Raw genomic sequence first — 21546 nt, forward strand, 5'->3', positions numbered from 1 at the left:
TCCCCTCCCCCCTCCAGCCAAAGTTCCCTAACAGGAGCCCCGGCCCAGGGCCTTGAATACAGCAGTGTTAGGATAGTCTTCTCTGAGGCCTGGGCCGGGTTCCTGTGCCCCAAACCTGGAGCTCCTGGGCCTGCCTCTCTCTTCCAAACCTGCAGATCCTGCCCCTGACATGCCATCCTGGAACTCCCTGACCTGATCTGAGCTCCTGGGGTTCATGCTGGGAGCCCCTAAGCAGCCCCTGCCACTCTCTGTCTCCCCGCACCCCCAGTACCCCCAGCACCCACGGCCTACCTGGGTTTCGTTTCTGTGAATCATCAAACCCGTTCTTCAGGGAGGGCGGAGGGCTGGTGAGCAGCTGTGGGGCGGCCAGGCACACAGCTGTGTGGGCCCATCCCTCCTGTCCCTGGGGCGGAGCGAGACAGGGCCCTGGTCCCTAAGCCCTCTGAGCCCTGTGTCCTGGAGCAGAACCTGGAGAACGATGCGGATGGAGCCCAGGTGTCTCCGGAGTCTGTCGTGGACGTGGCAGTCGGCACCAGGTCAGGGCCAGGTGGGGACCCAGCCTGCACCCCTCGCCCTGGGCCACTGGCTCCCATCCCTGTGACCCTGCCCAGCCTTCAGCGCCCTTTGCTCAACTCTTGTCACCCTTCTCCGACAGGGGTGCCCAGTCCAGTGCCTCGGCTGCTGGGTCACCCTACCTGCCTTAGTGGCCAGCCTCACCCACAGCTTCCTGACCTGGCTTGACCCCCTTCCTTCTCAACTGTCACCTGTTCTACAGGCACCCTTGGTCACATGCCCAGCTTCTGCTGCCCGCAGCCCTTGAACCCACCTCCCTGGCCCCTCTCAGTGACTCCAGTCCTGCAGGGAGGGACACCCTGACCCAGCCCCAACCCCGCCCCACCCATCTCAGTCCTAAAGGAACTCCCTTTTATGCAGAGACTCGGCCCAGACGTCCATCCGCAGTTCCCAGTGGTCCTTCAGCACCGCGAGTGGCGGCACCCAACGCTCCTACAGGGCCTGCTGCAGGTGAGCCCCCGGCCCCTCGGCCCTGCCATCCCTCCCTACCCCTCTCACACACCCCTGCGCTCCCACCGCAGCTGGACACAACACCCTCTGATTCAGAAGAACCACCGTGTCGTGCTGGCATCCTTCCTGCTCCTGGTGCTGGGCCTGGGTGAGTGCCCGCGTCTCGCGCCCCTGGGCACCTCCTGGCATCTTAAGAGGCATCCCCTTTTCTAGGTGAGAAGGCTGAGGCCTGGCCTTGCCATCCCACAGCCAGGAAAGCACGGTCCTGGGTCAAAGCTCCAAGCTCCCCCACTCTCCTCCCCCCCCCCCTTTTTTTCTTGTTGTGTTTGTTTCTTGAACTTAGCCTGCTGAATTCAAGCCCGGCACTAGGCTCAGTGCCGATGCCTTTCCCTCCCTCCCTGTGGAGCACAAGCAAGGAAGGGTAGACCAGACCGTGACCCTGAACCTCTGTGCTCAGGGACTGGTGTCCCCTGGCTAGGGAGGCACCTGGCGCCACTTCCCCTTCTCTGGGCCCCCATGTTCAGACAGGGAAACTGAGGCTCAGAGCAGCAGGATCTTACAGCCAGGTATTTGGTGGGTTTCATGGGGCTGAGCAGTCAGAGGCCCCAGGAGGATCTACCAGTGGGATCAGAAGGGATCTGGAAGGCAGGGCCAGCAGTAACTATTGCCCTGGCTTCCCCATGCACCCATCCTGCACCCTGCCTCCTCCAGGAAGGCCCCCCTGGTTGAGCAGCAAGGACTATTTTCTGTCCTTCCTCAGCTCTGTGGGTCTGTGTGCGGTGGTCAGTCACCCATCCCCCACCCTGTGCTGACCACTGACTTCCCTGTCACTTCAGCCTATAGCCCAATGGGGTGAGTGTCACCGCAGCCTCAGAGATAAGGGCACAGATTCTGGCAGGTGAAGCCCCCTGCACAGGTCACGGCTGGGAGTCCACGTCAGTGCCAGCGCCAGGCTGGCGGCCACCACAGGCCCACAAAGGGCCCTTGAGGAATAAGGGAGAGCCGCCCCCCTGCAGGGGCAGAACCCAGAGTCCCAAGCGGGGTGCAGGGAGTCAGCTTCCACCCATCGCATCCTTTTAGGGGCGCACACAGGCAACAGAGAACTCCAAGCCTTCACACTGTACCCCCCTCCCTTTCTGCAGAGACACCTCCCCCCCCCCCAACTGAAGCCTGGGAATCTCTCTGGGTACTTATGCTCCGGGCCGACTTTTTCAGACAGAGAAGTAGAGAGAAAGATACCACAGGACCAAAGCTTCCTTCAGTCAGTGCCCTGGGGGTCTGCTTTGAACCTGCGCCTCGCCCTGGAGGCCATTTTTCTTTCCTTTTCTCTCTTTCTTTTTTATTTGATAGGACAGAGAAATTGTGGGGGAAGGAGTAATGGAGGGGGCAGGTGGTACGCACCTGGTTAAAGTGCAACATTGTAGCAGGCAAACACCCAGGTTCAAGCCCCTGGCCCCACCTACAAGGGAAAAGCTTCATGAGTGGTGAAGTAGAGGCTACAGGTGTCTCTCTGTCTCTCTCCCCTACTCTCCCCACCCCTCTCAATTTCTCTCTATCTCTATTCAATAAAAAATAAAAGAGGAGAGACAGAGACACCTGCAGACCTGCTTCACCACTTGTGAAGCTTCCTCTTTGCAAGTGGGAAGTAGGTGCTCGAACCCAGGCCTTTGCACATGGGTCCACCGCCTGGACCCTGGGTTTTGTTTGGTTTGAAGATTGACTTAGGGGGTCGGGTAGTAGTGCAGCGGGATAAGCTCACGTAGCACCAAGCGCAAGGACCGGCATAAGGATCCCGGTTCGAGCCCCCGGCTCCCCACCTGCAGGGGAGTCGCTTCACGGGTGGTGAAGCAGGTCTGCAGGTGTCTTTCTCGCCCCCTCTCTGTCTTCCTCTCCTCCCTCCATTTCTCTCTGTCCTGTCGAACAACAATGACATCAACAATAACAATAATAACCACAACAAGGCTACAACAACAAGGGCAACAAACAGGGGGGGGTGGCCTCTAGGAGCAATGGATTCATGGTACAGGCACCCAGCCCCAGCAATAACCCTGGAGGCAAAAAAAAAAAAAAAAAAAAAGATGGACTTACTCACTAATGAAAGAGAAGAGAGACAGCACTAGACAAGTCAGTCTGGGATTGAACTCTGGACCTCGGATCTGAGAGTCCAAGGCTTTACCCACTGCACCACTCATGGATTGCTCTCTCTCTGGGTCTGAAAAGATGCCCCAGCCATGGCATCCCCAAGTCTCCATCCTCCCAGCCTTCCCAGGAAGCCTATGGGGCTTGCCAAACTCCAGCTTAGACTCTGTCTCTCACTCTCTCCCAAAACTAAGAATCTTCTCGAAAACCTCAAGTTCGCTCCAGATGCCAGGCTTCTGCCTGCTGCCCCGTGGGGCATAGGGCGTAGAGCATACTGCTCGCCTCTCTCCCTGCCAGACCACCTCCGCCTTTCAAATGCAGTCCTGAGCAAATGTCTCCCCTCTTGTGCCTCAGTTTCCTTCCAGTGAAATGGTGATGGGAATATACCGGTCTCAGTCCATTAAGGTGATAATTAAATAACTGACATGCTTAGCTGAGTGTGGGCAGCACCTGGCAAGAGGACAGACACCAAGTGGTAACGTGGGGAGCATGCCACCTGCCCAGGTTAGAGGCACTGCTGGGAAAAGCCCCGCCCCACCCTCCAGGTGTCACATTCTCATCACCTGGGCGGTACCTTGGACGTGCCATGGGGGTCGGGACTGCGTCCTCTTTCACCTGGCGATTCAGGCACAGTAAGCGCTCCTGCAGGGTCTGCTGAATGACTTAAAGACCACGCAGAGAGGCAGACCAAGGACGTGTCCCCAGGCCCCGCCAGACACCCTGCTCTGAGAGCAAGGGCTTGCTGGGCCGCCTGCAGACGCCAGGCTCAGGTTGGGGGGTCCCGGGAGAAGGTCCCCGCCCTGCCCTCCGCGCCACCCTCACCCTCGCGGCCCCCTCTGTGTGCAGTGCTGGTCCTGGTCGGCGTGGGACTGCAGGTGGCCCCCTCTCCAGGTGAGCGCCCCTCTGCCCTCGGGCCTTTGGCGACGACGGAGATGAGGGTGGTCCTGGAGGTGACCCTCCGTGTGGCCCCCCTCCCTGACCCCCCCCCCTCCTCCCGCAGGTGTCTCCAGCGCCATCTTCTTCGTGCCCGGCTTCCTGCTGTTGGTCCCGGGAGGTGCGGCCATGCGGGTGCGGGAGGGGCGGGGCTTCGCGGGAGGGGGCGGGGCCTCGGGAGGGGCGGGGTCGTGCGCTGACAGGCCCCGCCCACAGTCTACCACGTGATCTTCATCTATTGCGCCGTCCGCGGCAACCCGGGCTTCCAGTTCTTCTACCTGCCCTACTTCGAGAAGTGAGCGCGGCTACCCGGGACGGCGATGACCGATGACCGCGCCCCCGTCTCCAGGGACCAGACCCCCTGGGCCCCCGGGGAGCCCGCTCAGGAAGTTTGGGGCTCTGCAGGGAAGGCTGCCCTGCCTGCTTTGTGCCTTCACTTTCCACCCAAGGGGGCGGCCGCGGCGGGGCTCTGCTTCAATAAAGGGGCCCTGTTTCCAGCAAAGACAGTCGCTCTCTCCTTCCAAGCCTGCCACAGCCCCCCTCCTGCAGAAGCAGGGAATGGACAGGACCCCCCTCCCACCCAAAGGGTCTCCAGGTCCACCCATCTCAACACTGTGCCTGTGGGCTGCTGGTCCAAGACATTCCCAAGGCCACAGGCACTTGCAAGCAAGGAGTGGGTCTGGGGTGCTTCTGCCCTGCCTGCGTCCCCACCCCCAAGCCCTGAGCAAAGCCCCCACTGGCAGACCCAAACGTGGCGTCTTCAGGATGGCCAGGCCTGGACTGAAGGCTAGAATCCTGCTTCCATCCTGACTCTGGAGCCCTCTTCTGAGGCTGCCAGCCCCGCCACCCTCTCCTTCCACTGCCCTACTTCCCAAACCCAGAGGCCAGGAGACGCTGGGGACAAAAGGTTCCAGGAATGGAGCCTATAGGATTGAGGCCCTCAGACACCCATGACTCTTAGGACCACAGAACACTGGACAGAGGTCATCCCAGAATCTTGGAGAAACGGCAGCTCAGAATCATGGGAAGCCAAAAAAAAAAAAAAAATCGGAACCCTAAATGTGAGGAAGTAATAGTGGCACATGTCAAGCTCTCACAGGACCTAAGCTCAGTGCTAAGCACAGGTCTGCTGGCCACCAGCCTCTTGACCTCATTTTATAAATGAGCAGTTAAGGCGGGAGAGGCTGATCTGCCCAGCAGTTAGTGGGTCACAGAGTTAGGAACCTGACGGGGCCGGGGGGGGGGGGGGGCGGCAGAGGGAGCCCTTCCTTTGAAAGGAGTGGGGTGGGGGGAGAGACACCTAGGATGTGGTCATCTGCTGCCAGTCTCACTGGTCTGGCTGCAGAACACAGGCTGCTGAGACCCTGCTCATGCAGATGGTCTCTCTCAGCCCACCCCCCCCCCAAAAAAAAAATGTAGGTGCCCCCAAGGAGGACCTAGTGGGGTGGGAAGTTAGGTCAGACTGCTAGAGGACAGAGCTTATATGCCTGAGGCCCCAGCTTCAGTCCCTGGCACACGCCAAGCTCGGCAGTGCTCTGGCCTCTCACCTCTTTCCCCCCTCAATATTTAAGCTAAAGTGCCTGGGTCTGGCATATTTTTTTCTTTTTAAATTTATTTGTGAGAAGATGAGAACCAGAGCATCTCTGACAAATGCAGTGCCAGGGCTGGGGCGTGGGTTCTCACACTTGAGGGTCCGGTGCTTTATCTCCTGTACCACCTTCCCGCAGCACCTTTTAGCTCTCTGTGACTGGAACGGACACCCAGGTTCCCTACTCCCTGGCCTACCCAGACTTCCACCCTCAGCCTCAACTCAAGGCACTTGCGGGAATTCCTAGCCCTCAAGCAAGCTGTGACAAAGGACAGTTTTATTACTTATTTATTTTACCAGAGCCCTGCTCAGTTCTGGCTGATGGTGGTGCTGGGGATTGAACCTGGGGCTCCAGAGCCTCAGACAGGAGAGTCTATTGCCTTACCCATTATGTTATCACCTCTCATCCTATAAGCAACACACTTGTAAGATACAGTAAAAGTGGGAGTCGGGCGGTAGCGCAGCGGGTTAAGTGCATGTGCCGTGAAGCACAAGGACCGGCATAAGGATCCCGGTTTGAGTCCCCTGCTCCCCACCTGTAGGGAGTGTCTATCTTTCTCTCCCTCTCTCTGTCTTCCCCTTCTCTCTCCATTTCTCTCTGTCCTACCTGACAACGATGACATCGATAACAATAATAATAACTACAACAACAAAAACCAAAGGCAACAAAAGGGAAAAATATATATATAATTATTTTTTTAAAAAGCTAAAAAAAAAAAAAAAAAGATACAGGGGGCCAGGTGGTGGCGCACCTGGTTGAGCGCACCTGTTACAATACACAAGGCCCTGGGTTTGAGCCCCTGGTCCCCACCTGAAGGGGGAAAGCTTTATGAGTGGTGAAGCAGGGCTGCAGGTGTCTCTGTCTCTCTCTCTATCTCCCCGTTCCTTCTTGATTTCTGGCTGTCTATCCAATAAATAAAGTTAATAAAAATTTAAAAACTTCAAATATAAAGGAAACTGGGAAATGTTATTTAAAAAAAGATTTTATTTTTTAAAAAAAGATTCAATAAAAGCACCAAAGTGCAGCAGCTGGGGCGATGGCTCACCTGCTGAGTGCCAGCACCGCTCAGGTACAAAGGGTACTGACTGAGCAAGTCCTGCACTCCCCACTGAGCCACATCCTGGCCTGTCCCTCTGCTCTGAATCCTCTCCTGCGCTCTTCTGTGGGGGAGAGACTTTAGCATCTGCTCTCCGCCCTGGCAGCAGGAGAATCTCTGGCTTTTAGCGAGATACCTGCCCCAGACCACACTTCCCAGCAGCCTTTGCAGCTAAGTGTACCATGTGAGGAGTCCTATCTAAGGAAGGGCAGGTGTCCCCTGCTCTTTGTCCCCTGTTTGTCCCTGCCTCCAGCGGGCCCCCTGGAAACAAGGCAGCCACGCCCTGGGGAGAGGGGCTTTGGAAGGGCGGGGCCCCTGCCTCCCACGTGTGGAGGCAGAATCTGTTCAGTCTCCCGCGATTCTGGGGTTGAGAGTCTCTGACTCTTAACCAAAAAAACTGCTTTAAAAGGGAAAAAAGATGTATTTGTTTTTTTTATTTTATTCATTTATTTATTGCCTCCAGGGTTCTCACTGGGGCTCAGTGCCTTCACTAGGAATCCACTGCTCCAGGAGGCCATTTTCACTCTGCTGTTGCCTTTGTTGTTGTCGTTGGACAGGACAGAGAGAAATGGAGAGAGGAGGGGAAGATGGGGGAGAGAAAGACAGACACCTGCAGACCTGCTTCACTGCTTGTGAAGTGACCTCCAGCAGGTGGGGAGCTGGGGGCTCGAACTGGGATCCTTGCACCGGTCCTTAACCCTCTGCGCTACCACCCACCCCCCCCAGAAGATTTCTTTCTTTTTTTTTCCTCCAGGGTTATTGCTGGGCTCGGTGCCTGCACCATGAATCCAACGCTCCTGGAGGGCATTTTTTCCCCCTTTTGTTGTAGCCTCGTTGTGGTTATTATTATTGCCATTGTTGATGTTGTTCATTGTTGGATAGGACAGAGAGATGGAGAGAGGAGGGGAAGAAAGGGGGAGAGAAAGACAGACACCTGCAGACCTGCTTCACCGCCTGTGAAGCGACTCCCCTGCAGGTGGGGAGCCAGGATCCATACGCCGGCCCCTGCGCTTTGCGCCACATGCGCTTAACCCACTGCGCCACCGCCCGACCCCCCAAAAGATTTCTTTATTTTTTTTATTTTATTTTATTTTTTTTGTAATTTTTTAAAATTTATTTATCTTCCCTTTTTGTTGCCCTTGTTGTCTTTTTATTGTTGTTGTAGTTGATGTCGTCGTTATTGGATAGGAGAGAGAGAAATGGAGAGAGGAGGGGAAGACAGAGAGGAGGAGAGAAAGACAGACACCTGCAGACCTGCTTCACCGCCTGTGAAGCGACTCCCCTGCAGGTGGGGAGCCGGGGGCTCGAACCGGGATCCTCATGCCAGTCCTTGCGCTTAGTGCCACCTGCACTTAACCCGCTGTGCTACAGCCCGGCTCCCAAAAGATTTATTTCTAATGAGAGAGATCAGAGCACTACTTAGTTCTGGCATAGTGTCTGTGTGTGTGTGTGGAGGGGGAGGCCACTCAGTAGAGTGCCCACTTCACTGGGTACAAAGACCCAGATTTGAACCCCAGGCCCCACACAGAGAACCTACACTGGAGAAGCTTCATGAGTGGTAGAACAGTGCTGCCGTGTCTCTCCTTTCTCCCTCTATTGTCTCTCACCTCTATCAAAAAATTTTTTAAAAGCTTAAGCGCAGGTGGCACCAAGCTCAAGGACTGGCATAAGGATCCCGGTTCGAGCCCCCGGCTCCCCACCTACAGGGGAGTCGCTTCACAGGCGGTGAAGCAGGTCTGCAGGTGTCTGTCTTTCTCTCCCCGTCTTCTCCTCCTCTCCATTTCTCTCTGTCTTATTCAACAAGGACAGCAATAAAAACCATAATAACAATGACAACGATAAACAAGGACAACAAAAGGGGAAAAAATAGCCTCTAGGAGCAGTGGATTCCTAGTGCAAGTGGCACAATTGATAAAGCATTGGACTCTCAAACATGAGGTCCTGAGTTCAATCCCCAGCAGCACATGTACTAGAGTGATGCCTTTCTCTCTCTCCTCCTATCATTCTCATGAACAAATACCTTTTTTTTTTTTTTTTTTTGCTTCCAGGCTTACTGCCATGGCTCGGTGCCTGCACCACAAATCCACTGCTTCTGGAGGCTATTTTTTTTTCCTTTTGTTGCCCTTGTTTTTTATTTTTATTTTTTTTTGTAATTTTATTTATTTATCTTCCCTTTTGTTGCCCTTGTTGTCTTTTTTTATTGTTGTTGTAGTTGATGTCATCATTGTTGGCTAGGACAGAGAGACATGGAGAGAGGAGGGGAAGACAGAGAGGGGGAGAGAAAGACAGACACCTGCAGACCTGCTTCACCGCCTGGGAAGCGACTCCCCTGCAGGTGGGGAGCCGGGGGCTCGAACCGGGATCCTCATGCCGGTCCTTGTGCTTTGCGCCACATGCGCTTAACCCGCTGCGCCACCGCCCGACTCCCAGTTGCCCTTGTTTTATCGTTGTTGTGGCTATTGTTGTTGTTGGATAGGACAGAGAGAAATGGAGAGAGGAGGGGAAGTCAGAGAGGAGGAGAGAAAGACAGACACCTGCAGACCTGCTTCACCGCTCCTGAAGCGACTCTCCCGCAGGTGGGGAGCCGGGGGCTCGAACCAGGATCCTTACATAGGTCTTTGTGCTTTGTGCCATGTGCACAAACCCTCTGTGCTACTGCCTGACACTCAATAAATTCTTTTTTAAGAAAAGAGAGAGGGAGAAAGACAGAGAGACACCTGCAGCCTTGCTTCACCACTCACAAAGCTTTCCCCCTGCAGGTTGGGACCGGGGACTCAAACCTGGGTCCTTGTGCATCGTAACGTGAGCTCAGCCAGGTGCGCCGCCATCTGCCCCCCTGAATCTCCTTTCTACTAAAGCCATCCCTTCAGATCTGTACCATCCCTGAGATGTGTATCTTGTGGTCTCTTGTGTGTAATGGGTGCAGGGGGTGCTGGGGATTGAACCCAGGGCCTCATAATGCAACACATGTGCTCTGCCCCTGAGCTACAGCCCTGTTGCCCCAGGAGTTCCCCTTTGGGGCGCCTGCCATGCTGTTTGCGGCAGCTCAGTGCTCCCCTCTGGCGGCTTGCTGCCTTCTGGGACGCAGTCCTCTCCTATCACGAGCTCATTTTGAGACATGAGAAATTTGGTATGTTTTCAAGTCCCATGTGTCCCATGCTGAAAGCGCGCACACACACACACACACACACACATTCAAATTTCTCTCCCAGCAATAGTTTTCCTATTTCTTTGGCTTTTTGCACTGTGAACTTAGACCCGAGTTCCCAGCTCTCTGGGGTCGCCTCCCCCTGTGATCGTCCGCGCCCCCAAACACACACCCTCAGACTGATAATTTATTTACTCATTTTTAAATAAATCATTTTCAAAGTATATTTTATTTATTTAAACCACAGAGAGAGAACAGAGCACTGTTGAGCTCTGATTTATGGTGGTCTGGGAACTGAACCTGGGGCTTTGGAACCTCACGCATGAGTCCTTTTCCACAACCATGTGCTGTCTCTCCCGCCTACATTGTTATCTATTTGCCACCAGGGTTATCACTGGGGCTTGGTGCCTACTTGATTCCACCGTTGCTGATGGCCCCTTTTTCCTTTTCCTTTCTACTTTTTGATAGAGAATAAGAGACAAAGGAGAGGCACCTGCCATGTGGCTTCATCACTTGTGAAGCTTCCCCTCTCAGGCTTGAACCCAGGTCCGCGGGCCTCCACCTGGCCCCTAGTGGATTTAGTTGCAGTGGCTGTATGAGAAAGAGAGGCGCCAAGCACCACCCTCTCATGCTTTCCTGCATTTCTGGTTGCATTTTGTCTTGCTTGTCTTCGCTTGGTGAGGAGGCTGGAACCCAGGGCCCCAGGCAGGCGAGGTGCGAGCTATCCCTCTGAGCCACCCTCCCGCTCGGTCCCTCTCCATGAACAGGACAGTCCTCAGAGAGCCAGGCTGCAGTCACATCCACACGTTGCACCCGCCTCTGGTACTGCTGGGTGCCAGGCACCGGCTCTGGGTCCCCTCTGCCAGCCGGGGTTCTCATGGGGTCAGCTGCCTCCCTGTCCCAGCTTTTTGCTCTCTCTCTGCCTTTGACACCTAGGCTCACCCCTTCGCTCACTCTCTTCAGCACCTGGGGTGGGGGTGGGAGATGGCAAGGATGAGGGGGGGGCAGACAACCTCACAAGTCAGCGGCAAAGGGAGCAGGGCCTCCAGGGTCTCTTCCCTCCAGGGGCGAGGTGTGTGGGGGGGGGGCGAGGCCTTCTCTCCCTGGAGCCTCAGTAGGGGCGAAGCATCATCACAAACTCTGCAGGACAGACAGGGAGGACGGGCTGCCATCAGCTGGCAGGTGCTGGGCCGGCAGGGTGGGGTCCTGGGGAAACGGGGCTCACCATCGAAGTCTACAGTGCCATCCCCATCAAGGTCCACCTCTCTCAGCATCTCGTCCAGCTCTGGCCCGGCCAGCGGCTCCCCGAGCAGAGCGGGAACCGCCTCCCGCAGCTCCGCCACCGTGATCCGCCCGTCCAGGTCCCTGTCGAACTACGGTGACAGCTCGGGGCTCAGCCAGGACCCCACCACCCCTGCCCGCCCAGCCCAGCCACGCTCTTCCCAGCAGGGAGTGAGACAGGCTTCTCTGAGCGGTCCCCGGACCTCCCGAGGCCACCACACCCCAAGAGCCGGCTCCCCACCTCGCGAAAGGCGATTCGAAGCTCCCGCACCCCCAGCATGTGCGCCGTCTCCTCCCGCAGCTTGGGGCCCATCATCTCCACGAACTCCTCCAAGTCCACGCAGCCACCCACTGTGGACCCAGAGGATGTCACCAACGTGGGGGACAGCCCCTCACAGCTCCTCTCCCCCAGGAAGGGTCCTCGAGGTGAGGATAAGGGGGGGACAGAGAGCCTGCATGTGCTCAGGGGAGCAGGCAAGGGTGGGGCCTTGAGTTCTCGGATCACCGGTGTGGCTCGTGGACACTGCCCCCTTCCTCACCTTCCCTCGACAGAGCCGGAGAAGCTGCTCTGTGGGGTTGGAGGTCAGGGGGTAAAAGTGCTGGAACCCAGGACCAGGGAGGTCTCCCAGTAGCAGCACACCAGACTTGCATGCCTGAGGCTCTGAGGTCCCAGGTTCAACCCCCAGCATCACCATAAGCCAGAGCTGAGCAGGGCTTTGGGCTCTCGCTCTCATGAAAACGCATCAAAGAAATCTTTAAAGAGAAAGAAAGAAAGAAAGAAAGAAAGAAAGAAAGAAAGAAAGAAAGAGGGGAAGAGAGAGAGGAAGGAAAGAAGGGAGAAAAAAGTGCTGGCAGGCGTCTCATCTGGTAGAGCTCACGTCAGCCTCACAGGGACCTGGGTTTGAGCACTGCGTCACCGTGTGGAGCAGCTGCCGGAGCAGTGGAATGGTGCTGCCTCTTTCTCCCTCTCTATATCTCTCTGTCTCTCACTCTCCATCTAACCGCTGGGAACAGAGGAGCTGTGCAGGCACCAAGTCCCAGTGACAGCCTTTTTTATTTTTTAAATTTTCTTATTGGATAGAGACAGAAATCAAGAGGGAAGGGGGTGATAGAGAAGGAGAAAGACACCTGCAGCCTTGCTTCACCACCTGTAAAGCTTTCCCCCTGCAGGTGGGGACCGGGGACTCAAACCTGGATACTTGCACATTGTAACACATGCGCTCAACCAGGTGCGCCGCCACCCAGCACCCCCAGTGACAGCCTTGGTCGCAAAAAAAAATAATAAATAGGTAAAACCAGACTTCTGCTGCTCTCTCTTTCTCCTGTCCTACTTTCCTGCCTTCTTTCTTCCTTTCTTTTCTTTTCTTCATTTATTTTCTTTCTTTTCTTTTTCTTTTTTGCATAACCATTATGCTACTTCCCTAGCTCTGACTTTTTTTATTTTTTATTTTACTTATTTATTTTTTGCTTCCAGGGTTATTGCTGGGGCTCAGTGCCTGCACTCCAAATCCTCTGCTCCTGGTGGCCATTCTATTTTAAATTTATTTCTTTGGCTAGTACAGAGAGAAGCTGAAAGAGGAGGGGGAGATAAAGAGGGGGGCTGGGCGGCAGCACAGAGGGCTAAGTGCACATGGCACAAAGCTCAAGGACTGGCGCAGGGTCGGCATCAGGATCCCAGTTCAAGCCCCCGGCTCTCCACCTGCAGGGGACTGCTTCGCAAGCAGTGAAGCAGGTCTGCAGGTGTCTGTCTTTCTCTCTTCCTCTCTGTCTTCCCCTCCTCTCTCCGTTTCTCTCTGTCCCATTGAACAATAACAGCTATAGCAACAGTAACAATAATGGCAACACAAGGGCGACACGATGAGGAAAACAGCCTCCAGGAACAGTGAATTTGTAGTGCAGGCACCAAGCCCCAGTGATAACCCTGAAGGGAAAAAAAAAAAAAAGGAGAGAGATAGAGACCTGCAGCAGACCTGCTTCACCACCTGTGAGCCGGCTCCCTGAGGGCGGGGAGCCAGGGACTCGAACTGCTGACTTTTTAATTTTGCCTTATTTTATTTATTTATTTTCCTTTTGATAATCCACCAGGAATAAAACTCGCCAGATGTCAGGTAACAGCTCCGAGGGTTCCCAGGTGGTGAGGAAACCAACGACAGTAAATCACACCTAAATCACGCCTCAGTTTGGAAACGAAAGAGAAGAGACAGATGCAGGTGTCCTGGGAGTTAGAGAAGCCTGATTCTTGTGGAGGACAAATCGAGTCAGGATAATCGCCCAGCCACCCAGCAGCACTTCATCACCAGGAAGGCCACCAGGATTCTGTCCCAGGGCTCCTTGGGGACAGGGATGGGCTAGGTGGCCGCAGCCAGCAGGGAGTACTGAGCACATGTGCTTTGGTGTCAGGGGTGCCCAGTACCTGCCTGGCATCTGAAGGGGGTTCATGGTCCTGCCTTAACAGCTGTCCTCTCACCCCTCACCCCTGCAGGCCTCGCAGCACTCTCCCCACAGCAGGCTCTGCCCCCGCCTCCCTACCCCCACGGGTACTCACTTCGCATCTTCACGTGCTGCGAGACCTCCAGGAGCTCCATCTCTGTGGGCATGTAGCCCAGCGTCCGCATGCAGGCGCCCAGCTCCCGGTGGCTGATGTAGCCATCTTGGTCAGTGTCGAACTCCTGGAAGGCGGCCTGCAGCTCTGCCCAGGGAGAGGGGGTCAGCCGGCTGCAGACGCACCTCCCGCCCACTGCCCCGACCAGTGCCACTCACCAGCCAGCTCCTGGGGGCCCAGCTCTCGGTCCTGTGGGAGGCAGAGTCCAGAATGTCCCCAGGGTCAGGGTTGCAGCCCCCCTTCCCGCTCTGGTGTCCCCAGCCAGGCCGGTGAGGGCAGCAGGGGAAGCTGGAGGCCCCCTTCCTATAGCTCTGGGGCCCTGAGTTCCCGCAGGAGGTGAAAGGGGCGGAGGGGGGGTCTGAATTCTAGCTGAGCTTCCAGGGTCAGTCTAGGCCAAGCCCTCCCCAGACTGCAGCCCATGTGTCCCACTAGGGAGCTGAAGGGACAGAGGCCGCGGACAGGGCAGGGTGGCTAAGCCCCACCTGCAGCTCAGCCCTGGGCCCCTCCTGACCTTCCCAAAGATTCGGTCGAGCAAAGGCCCATATGTCTTCTGAGCAGCGTCCTTTTGGGACCCGGGGTGCTGCCGATGGGACTGGCGTCGAGCAGGGTTTCCAGGGGCGCCTGACCCCTCCTTCAACCCTCTGGCTCCAGATGGCATCCTGCTGCTCCCAGGGCCCTCGGAGTCCCGCACAGGAGGCTGCTCCCCGGAGCTGCTAGATCCCTTCCGGGACCCTCGGAATCTCTTCTTCTCCCTTGTGCTCTGGCTCTTGGTCAGGGGGGCCCCTTCAGCACCACTCCTGGGAGCCTCGACCCCCACAGAGGCCTTTTGGGGGCCGGGCTGTTCCCTGGCTTTCTCTGTGGCCATGCAGAAGGGCAGCAGGGCCTGGAGAGACAAAGCACCACGGGGCAGCCTCCTCGAGGGCCCAGGAAGCTGCTTATGCACCCTTGTCCCGGTACAGTACCCAGGATCAGCCCTGAGTGGGATTAGGGTAAGTGGGTCGGGAAGCCTGCTCCTAATCCAGGCCTCTACCTGAGGGCATCTGGGCTCTGCTACACGGGGCAAAAGAAGCATCCGCAGTGGCCTGGGTGCCCAGGGGCCACCCCGCAGACTGGCCTTCCTGAGCCTCAGCTCTCTCCTCCGCAGTGTGGACAGATGAGGACAGGGCTGTCCAGTGACACAGACTGCACTCCACCGGGCTGGGACATCTCTGCAGGAGGAAAAGACTGTGGCAGGGCTGACCCTGGGCCAAGATGGAGAGGCCCGAGTGGCATCAGAGCAGGTGGACCCCAGGCCAAGCTGGTCACTTGGCCCCCCACGGCCGGGTTAGGGTTTCCTGGAGAGCTGCACCATGAATGATTCATGTCCTGGAAGCTTGAGTTTCATGCCGGCCGCCACAGCAGGCCCCAGCGCATGGCTCAGGGACCACTGGACACCAGGGGACAGGCCTCCCAGGTAAGCCAGGCCTCACGGGAGCCCAGGGACTGGCGCCGCAGGGTGGGTCGGCCCAGGAGCAGCTCGAGACCCAGAGCCGCCTTTGCGGGAGGGTGGGGGGCCTCCCCTGAGGGCTCAGTGCTGTCTGGGCTGCCCCACTGTCAGAAGGACACTGAGAGGAGCAGTCAGGGCAGCAGCCCTCCGGGACCCAGCCTCTCCTCTCTCAGCTCTCCCAGGCATAAATGTGGATGGAGAAGCGCTCTGGAGAGGCAGGGAGCTCCGGCCTCGGCCAGGACAGTAATTGGGTCTGGCTGGCAGGACCCTGAGCTGCCCTGAGTGACCAAGTGAAGGGGCCAGGAGCCGCTGTGTCCCCCCTCTCCTTCTCTCTCTCTCTCTCTCATTTTTGACTTCAGGGTTATTGTTGGGGCTCGGTGCCAGCATTATGAATCCACTGCTCCTGGTGGTCATTTTTTCATTTTATTGGATAGGACATAGAGAAATTGAGAGAGGATGAAGATATAGAGAGGGAGAGAGAAAGAAAGACACTTACACACCTGTTTCACTGCTTGTAAGGCGTCCTCCTTGTAGGTGGGGAGCCGGGGGCTGGAGGCTGGATCCTCGCCTGAGTCCTTGCACTTAGTATTATATGCGCCTAACCAGGTGCGCCTCTGCCCGGCCCTCTCCCCTTTAAGCCAGGCACCCCCCCTTCAGTTCGTGCAGAAACCCCACTATGGTTGGCTGGCTTTCTTTTACTTTTTCTTTTTAAATGAAAACTGCTCAGCTCTGGATTATTCATGATCGTGCTGGGGATTGAACCTGGGACCTTGGAACCCCAGGCACGAAAGTTTTTTTGTATAACCATTATGCTATTTCCTTAGTCTATTTAGAAGGATTTTAATGTTAATTAATTAATTTTTACCAGAGCACTGTTCAGCTCTAGTTTATGGTGGTGCATGGGGAATGAACCTAGGACTAGGGAGCCTCAGGCATGAGAGCCTGTTGGCATGACCATTACACTATCTACCCCCGCTTTAGAAGAATTTTTTTATTTATCTTCCCTTTTGTTGCCCTTGTTGTTTTTTATTGTTGTTGTAGCTATTATTGTTATTGTTGATGTTGTCATTGTTAGATAGGACAGAGAGAAATGGAGAGAGCAGAGGAAGACAGAGAGGGGGAGAGAAAGACAGACACCTGCAGACCTGCTTCACCGCCTGTGAAGCGACGCCCCTGCAGGTGGGGAGCCGGGGGCTCGAACCGGGATCCTTACGCTGGTCCCTGCGCTTTGCGCCACGTGCGCTTAACCCGCTGCGCTACCGCCCGACCCCAGATGTTCGTCTTTAAATTTATTTTTTATTTGCTTTTTGCTGCAAGACCTGTCCTGGGGCTTTGTGCCCACATGGCTCCATCACTCCTGGATGGCCATTTCATCCTTGTTGTCTTTTTCAAACAGAGGGTGAAAGAGAGAGAGCGGGAGAGGCAGGGTGAAGGAGAGACACCGCAGCACTGCTCCACCTCTCAGAAGCTTCCCCTTGCATGGTGTCCCGTGCAGTGGCCTTGGGCTCCAGCTCAGGCCCTTGTGTGTGACCGAGCATGTGCTCCTCTGGGTGAGCCATTTTCAGCCCCCAATGTTCTATTTTATCTGTCTTTTCTTGTTTTGGCTGCTAGTGTTATTGCTGGGGCTCAGTGCCGGCACTACGAATCCGCTACTCCTGATGGTCCTTTTTTCCATTTTCATTGGATAGGACAGAGAGAAATTGAGAGAGGTGGGGAGATAGAAAGGAGAGAGGGGCAGGGGTAGATAACATAATGGTTATACAAACAAACTCTTGAGGCTGGGTGGTGGCACACCTGATTGAATGCACTTGTTACAATGCACAAGGACGCGGGTTCAAGCCCCCAGTCCCCACCCGCAGGGGGAAGATTTGCAACTGGTGAAGCAGTGTTGCAGGTGTCTCTCTTCCTTGTCACCCCTACCCTCTGAATTTCTGGCTGTCTCTATCCAATAAATAAATAAATAAATAAAATTTTAAAATTAAAAAAAAGAAAAATGCAGACAGACTCATGTATGAGGCTCTGAGGTCCCAGGTTCAACTCCCCTGCACCACCATAACTCAGAGCTGCTCAGTGCTCTTGCCTGGATCTTTGCACTTAGTACTAAGTGAGCTTAACTGAGTGTACCACCACCTGGCCCCCATGGGTATCTTTTGTTTTTAATTGCCGCTCAGTGTGGGTACCTCAGACCCACTGTTCCCAACAGCCATTTTTATCCCCCCTTTTTCTTTCTGTTTTATTAGATATAAATTCATTAGACAGTAATTGAGGGGTAAAGGGGAGGCAGAGAGGGAGAAATAAGGAGAGATACCTGTAGACCTGCTTCACCACTCATGAAGTCCCCCCCCCATAGGTGGGGACTCGAACCCAGGTCCTTGTGTATGATAACATATGTACTCAACCTGGGTCTGCCACTGCCTCCCCCCCCCCGTTTTTATTTTTAATGTATAGCCAGGGTGGCTTACAGGACCTGATGCATGCCAAGCGTGAGGCACACCATACCCCTTAAACTTTAGACTTTTTTTTTCCTCCAGGGTTATCGCTGGGGCTTGGTGCCAGCACTACAGATCCACTGCTCCTGGAAGCTATTTTTCCCATTTTGTAGCCCTTGTTGTGGTTGTTATTGTTATAGCTGTTGTTGTTGTTGGACAGGACAGAGAGAAATTGAGAGAGAGGATGGGAAGACAGAGAGGAGGAGAGAAAGATAGACACTTGCAGACCTGCTTCACTGCCTGTGAAGCGACTCCCCTGCAGGTGGGGAGCCAGGGGCTCGAACTGGGATCCTTACGCCAGTCCTTGCGCTTTGCAGCATGTGTACTTAACCCACTGCGCTACTGCCCAGCGCCCCTAGGCTTTTTTTTTCTTTTTATTCTTTTATTTATTTATTTAATTAATTTTGTTAAAGACAAGAGAAAAAATGAGAAGGGAGGGGGAGATTGAGAGGAAAGAGACAGAGAGACGCCTGCAACCCTGCTTCACCACTCATGAAGCTTTGCCCCTGCAGGTGGGGATTAGGGGCTTGAACCTGGGTCATTTCCAACTGTAGTGTGTGTGTGTGTGCACCACAGCGGGTCCTGGCTTTCTTCTTTAGTGAGGAACTGGGGGAGTGATCAGAGGCCCACGGCATGCTTGGTGATCCTGGTGATCCTTCTCACCAGCCCATTTTTTTAAAATTCCATTTCCTTAGCGAGGAAGAGAGTGGGAGAGGAGAAAGTGGGAGAGTCAGTAAAGTGAAGCCCCACCATCCACAGAGCTCTCCCCATTCTCTGCGTGATGCCCCCAAGTGCTGCCTCACACACCTCCAGGTGTGCATTCTACTGAGCGAGCTCTCTCCTGGCCCCTAGGTGGCCCCTGAAGTCCTGCATAGAGGCCAACTGCCACAGAGGTGAGGACCATGGACCAGAGAGGGGCAGTGGCTGGCTGGGAGACACACAGCACCTGCTGACGCGACAGGGGACCCGGAGCCCACCGAAGGACACAGCCATGGGGGCCCTCCTGGGCACCACAGGCCTCGCACCCCGTTCGGAGGCAGATGACGAGGACTCGTACCCACAGAGCGGCTGGGACACGGTGTTCCTGGTGGCGCTGCTGCTCCTGGGGCTGCCGGCCAACGGGCTGGTGGCGTGGCTGGCTGGCTCACAGGCCCGGCAGGGCGCGGGCACCAGGCCGGCCCTGCTGCTGCTCAGCCTGGCCCTGTCCGACTTCCTGTTCCTGGCGGCGGCCGTCTTCCAGATCCTGGAGATCCAGCATGGGGGGCACTGGCCGTTGGGCACGGCCGCCTGCCGCTTCTACTACTTCCTGTGGGGGGTGTCCTACTCCTCTGGCCTCTTCCTGCTGGCCGCCCTCAGCCTGGACCGCTGCCTGCTGGCGCTGTGCCCGCGCTGGTACCTGCGCCGTCGCCCGGCCCGCCTGCCGCTCTGGGTGTGCGGCGGCGTGTGGGTGCTGGCCACCCTGTTCAGCGTGCCCTGGCTGGTCTTCCCCGAGGCCGCCGTCTGGTGGTACGACCTGGTCATCTGCCTGGACTTCTGGGACGACGAGGAGCTGCCGCTGCGTGTGCTGGAGGTGCTGGGCGGCCTGCTGCCCTTCCTGCTGCTGCTCCTGTGCCATGTGCTCACGCGGGCCCGCGCCTGCCACCCCTGCCGCCCCTGCCGCCCCGGCCGGCCGGCGGCCTCCACGCCCCAGGGCTTCGCACGCGTGGCCTCCACCCTGCTGTCGGCCTACGTGCTGCTGCGGCTGCCTTACCAGCTGGCACAGCTGCTCTACCTGGCCTTCCTGTGGGACGTGTACCCCGGCCAGCTGCTGTGGGAGGCGCTGGTCTACTCAGACTACCTGGTCCTGCTCAGCAGCTGCCTCAGCCCCTTCCTGGGCCTCCTGGCCAGCGCTGACCTGCGCGCCCTGCTGCACGCCCTGCTCGCCTCCTTCGCCGCCGCGCTGTGCGAGGAGCAGCCGGGCAGCCTCATGCCGGCTGGGCCGCAGACCCAACTGGACGCTGGCCAGAGCCCTCCGGGACCCTCGGCCGAGGCCCAGCCACGGGTGGACTCCACGGTGCAGCTGGAGAACCCCACATTCCAGACATGGCTGAACCCCACAGCCCAGCCCCGGGCAGACTCTACAGTCCAGCTGCAGGATAACCCCAAGGCCCAGGCCCAGGAGGAACCTCCAGCCCAGCTGCTGAACCCCAGGGCCCAGCCACAGGAGGACCCCAAGTCCCAGTCACAGGCAGACCCCACAGCTCAGCCCCAAGCAAATCCTGGGGCCCAGCCCCAGGTGGACCCCACAGCCCAGTTGCAGAACCCCGTGGGCCAGCCCCAGGCAGTCCCTGAGACCCAGCAACAGGAGAGCCCCAAGGAACAACCACCGTTGGATTCTGTGGCTCAGCCACAGGTGAACCCCCTGACCCAGTCCCAGGGGAACCTGGAGGCCCAGCCCCCAGAACCGCCCACCAGCTCTGCCCCCCACCCCTGTGAGGAACCCTCCCCAGCAGATCCCACTCCTGAGACCCCCAAGGACTCTCCCTTGCCTTCTGTCTCTGAAGGGGAAAGCCCCCCCAAGTCCCCCTCAGAGGAGACCCCCAGCACCAGCCCCACGTGAGGGCACAGGAAGGCCCAGTCACAGGTCAGGGGAAGCTGGAGGGAGACCAGACACTGGCCAGTGAGCAGAGGGGGTTGAGCAGGAAGCGGACTGGAAAATCCCACAGCTCTCAGGGGCCCTGAGGTGGGGGGAGGGGGACAAGCAGCCTGGTGTGAGTGCAGCTCCCTGCCCCCCCACACACACACAGGCCTAACACCCCTGTCCTACCCCACCCCCCACAGCGGCCCTGTCACAGCGCCTGGTGTCCTGAGGCTCTGCCCTGGAGCCCCTGCAGAGACTCCCTGACAGTGACCCTCAACCTCAGCCCTAGAGGAGCCCCTGCCATCCAGAATGCCCTCTCTGTGACCCTCCCCTCCCTTGTCCCCCCGCCCCCCCACACTTGAGCCGGGGTGCACTGAGGCCAAAGGCAGAAGGCCCGCAGAGGCGGGGGCCTGGGCAAGGCCTCCCCAGACAGGCAGTAGGTCTGGGGACCCCATTCAACCAGGCGGAGTGGAGAGTGGCTGGTGTTCACAGACCTCTCATCCTCCAGGTGAGGCTCAGACCAGAGCCAGGGAAACCGAGCCAGCACACACGGGAGACTGACACACACGGGAGCTGTGTGGAAGACGCCTGCCCTCCCTAGTGAATGGAGGTGTCCCTGCAACACAGGAGGGGGGGAAGCACAGCCCTACTGGGTCTGAGCACTGGGGGCCCAGCAACTGGGTCCATACCCCCCCACTTCCCATGGCCCAGGAGAGGGCAAGGCGCCATTTGTGTTTGGCCATAGGAGGTTCTTCCAAGTGTAAGACAACCCCCCAAACAAGCTTGGGTCCAGTAGGGTGCTGTCCTTGCAGACACTCCTCCCCAGGACCGAGGCATGGTGGGGGACAGACAGACAGAGAGCTCTGGGGCCTACGCAGCCCAGCGAAGGTCACCAACTGTCCAGGGCAGAGTGACCTCTCCTCAGGCTGCAGACTGCGAGAAAAACTAGGAGGTGCCCAAGGTCCACTGCCTGTCCCTACCCCCACACACACTTCCCTTCACACCCAGTGGGCACCCATCCCACGGGGCCTCAGCTCAGCACAGTGACCTTCCGCAGTTCTGGTAGAGCTGGCATTTAAGTGCTTGTCTATACTGAGGCCAGGGCTGGTGGCGGCTCACTGGGCCCTGGTTCCTCTCTCA

The 21546-nt window shown here is 56.9% G+C and overlaps 3 protein-coding genes across 9 annotated transcripts in view; 2 read left to right on the forward strand and 1 right to left on the reverse strand.

The window, feature by feature from the left end:
• The window catches only part of TMEM134 (transmembrane protein 134), a 50950-nt gene that overhangs the window by 594 nt on the left and 28810 nt on the right, over positions 1–21546 (forward strand). Inside the window, exons 2-7 of one of the 7 annotated variants that reach the window (XM_016186269.2) lie at positions 466–536; positions 934–1023; positions 1095–1171; positions 4009–4053; positions 4163–4230; positions 4312–4455. In XM_016186269.2, the coding sequence (XP_016041755.1) occupies positions 466–536; positions 934–1023; positions 1095–1171; positions 4009–4053; positions 4163–4230; positions 4312–4323 (363 nt within the window). In that variant the 3' untranslated portion in view covers positions 4324–4455. The other 6 variants (XM_060175969.1, XM_007518664.3, XM_060175968.1 and 3 more) reach the window with 6 other exon arrangements.
• On the reverse strand, positions 10229–14753 carry LOC103109674 (calcium-binding protein 4). Its single transcript, XM_007518785.2, has 6 exons — positions 14323–14753; positions 13970–14000; positions 13755–13898; positions 11451–11560; positions 11154–11301; positions 10229–11068 (listed from the first exon to the last, which is right to left on the reverse strand). Exons 1-6 carry the CDS (start codon positions 14674–14676, stop codon positions 11040–11042), a joined length of 816 nt encoding a protein of 271 aa, XP_007518847.1. The 5' UTR covers positions 14677–14753; the 3' UTR covers positions 10229–11039.
• Positions 16834–20654, forward strand: GPR152 (G protein-coupled receptor 152). The gene is made up of 2 exons (XM_060177364.1): positions 16834–16847; positions 18621–20654. The coding sequence occupies exons 1-2, from the start codon at positions 16834–16836 to the stop codon at positions 20383–20385; spliced, it is 1779 nt and encodes a 592-aa protein (XP_060033347.1). The 3' UTR covers positions 20386–20654.

Source organism: Erinaceus europaeus, chromosome 17, assembly GCF_950295315.1.
Source record: "Erinaceus europaeus chromosome 17, mEriEur2.1, whole genome shotgun sequence".
NCBI classification, from domain to species: Eukaryota; Metazoa; Chordata; class Mammalia; order Eulipotyphla; family Erinaceidae; genus Erinaceus; species Erinaceus europaeus.

Coding starts and splice junctions, on each gene's coding strand:
- LOC103109674 (XM_007518785.2), bottom strand. CDS start 14,676: ATGGCCACAGAGAAAGCCAGGGAACAGCCCGGCCCCCAAAAGGCCTCT. Junction 13,899..13,969: donor GGGCCCCCAGGAGCTGGCTG/GTGAGTGGCACT, acceptor CTCCCTGGGCAG/AGCTGCAGGCCGCCTTCCAG. Junction 11,302..11,450: donor TTCGAATCGCCTTTCGCGAG/GTGGGGAGCCGG, acceptor CTGTCACCGTAG/TTCGACAGGGACCTGGACGG.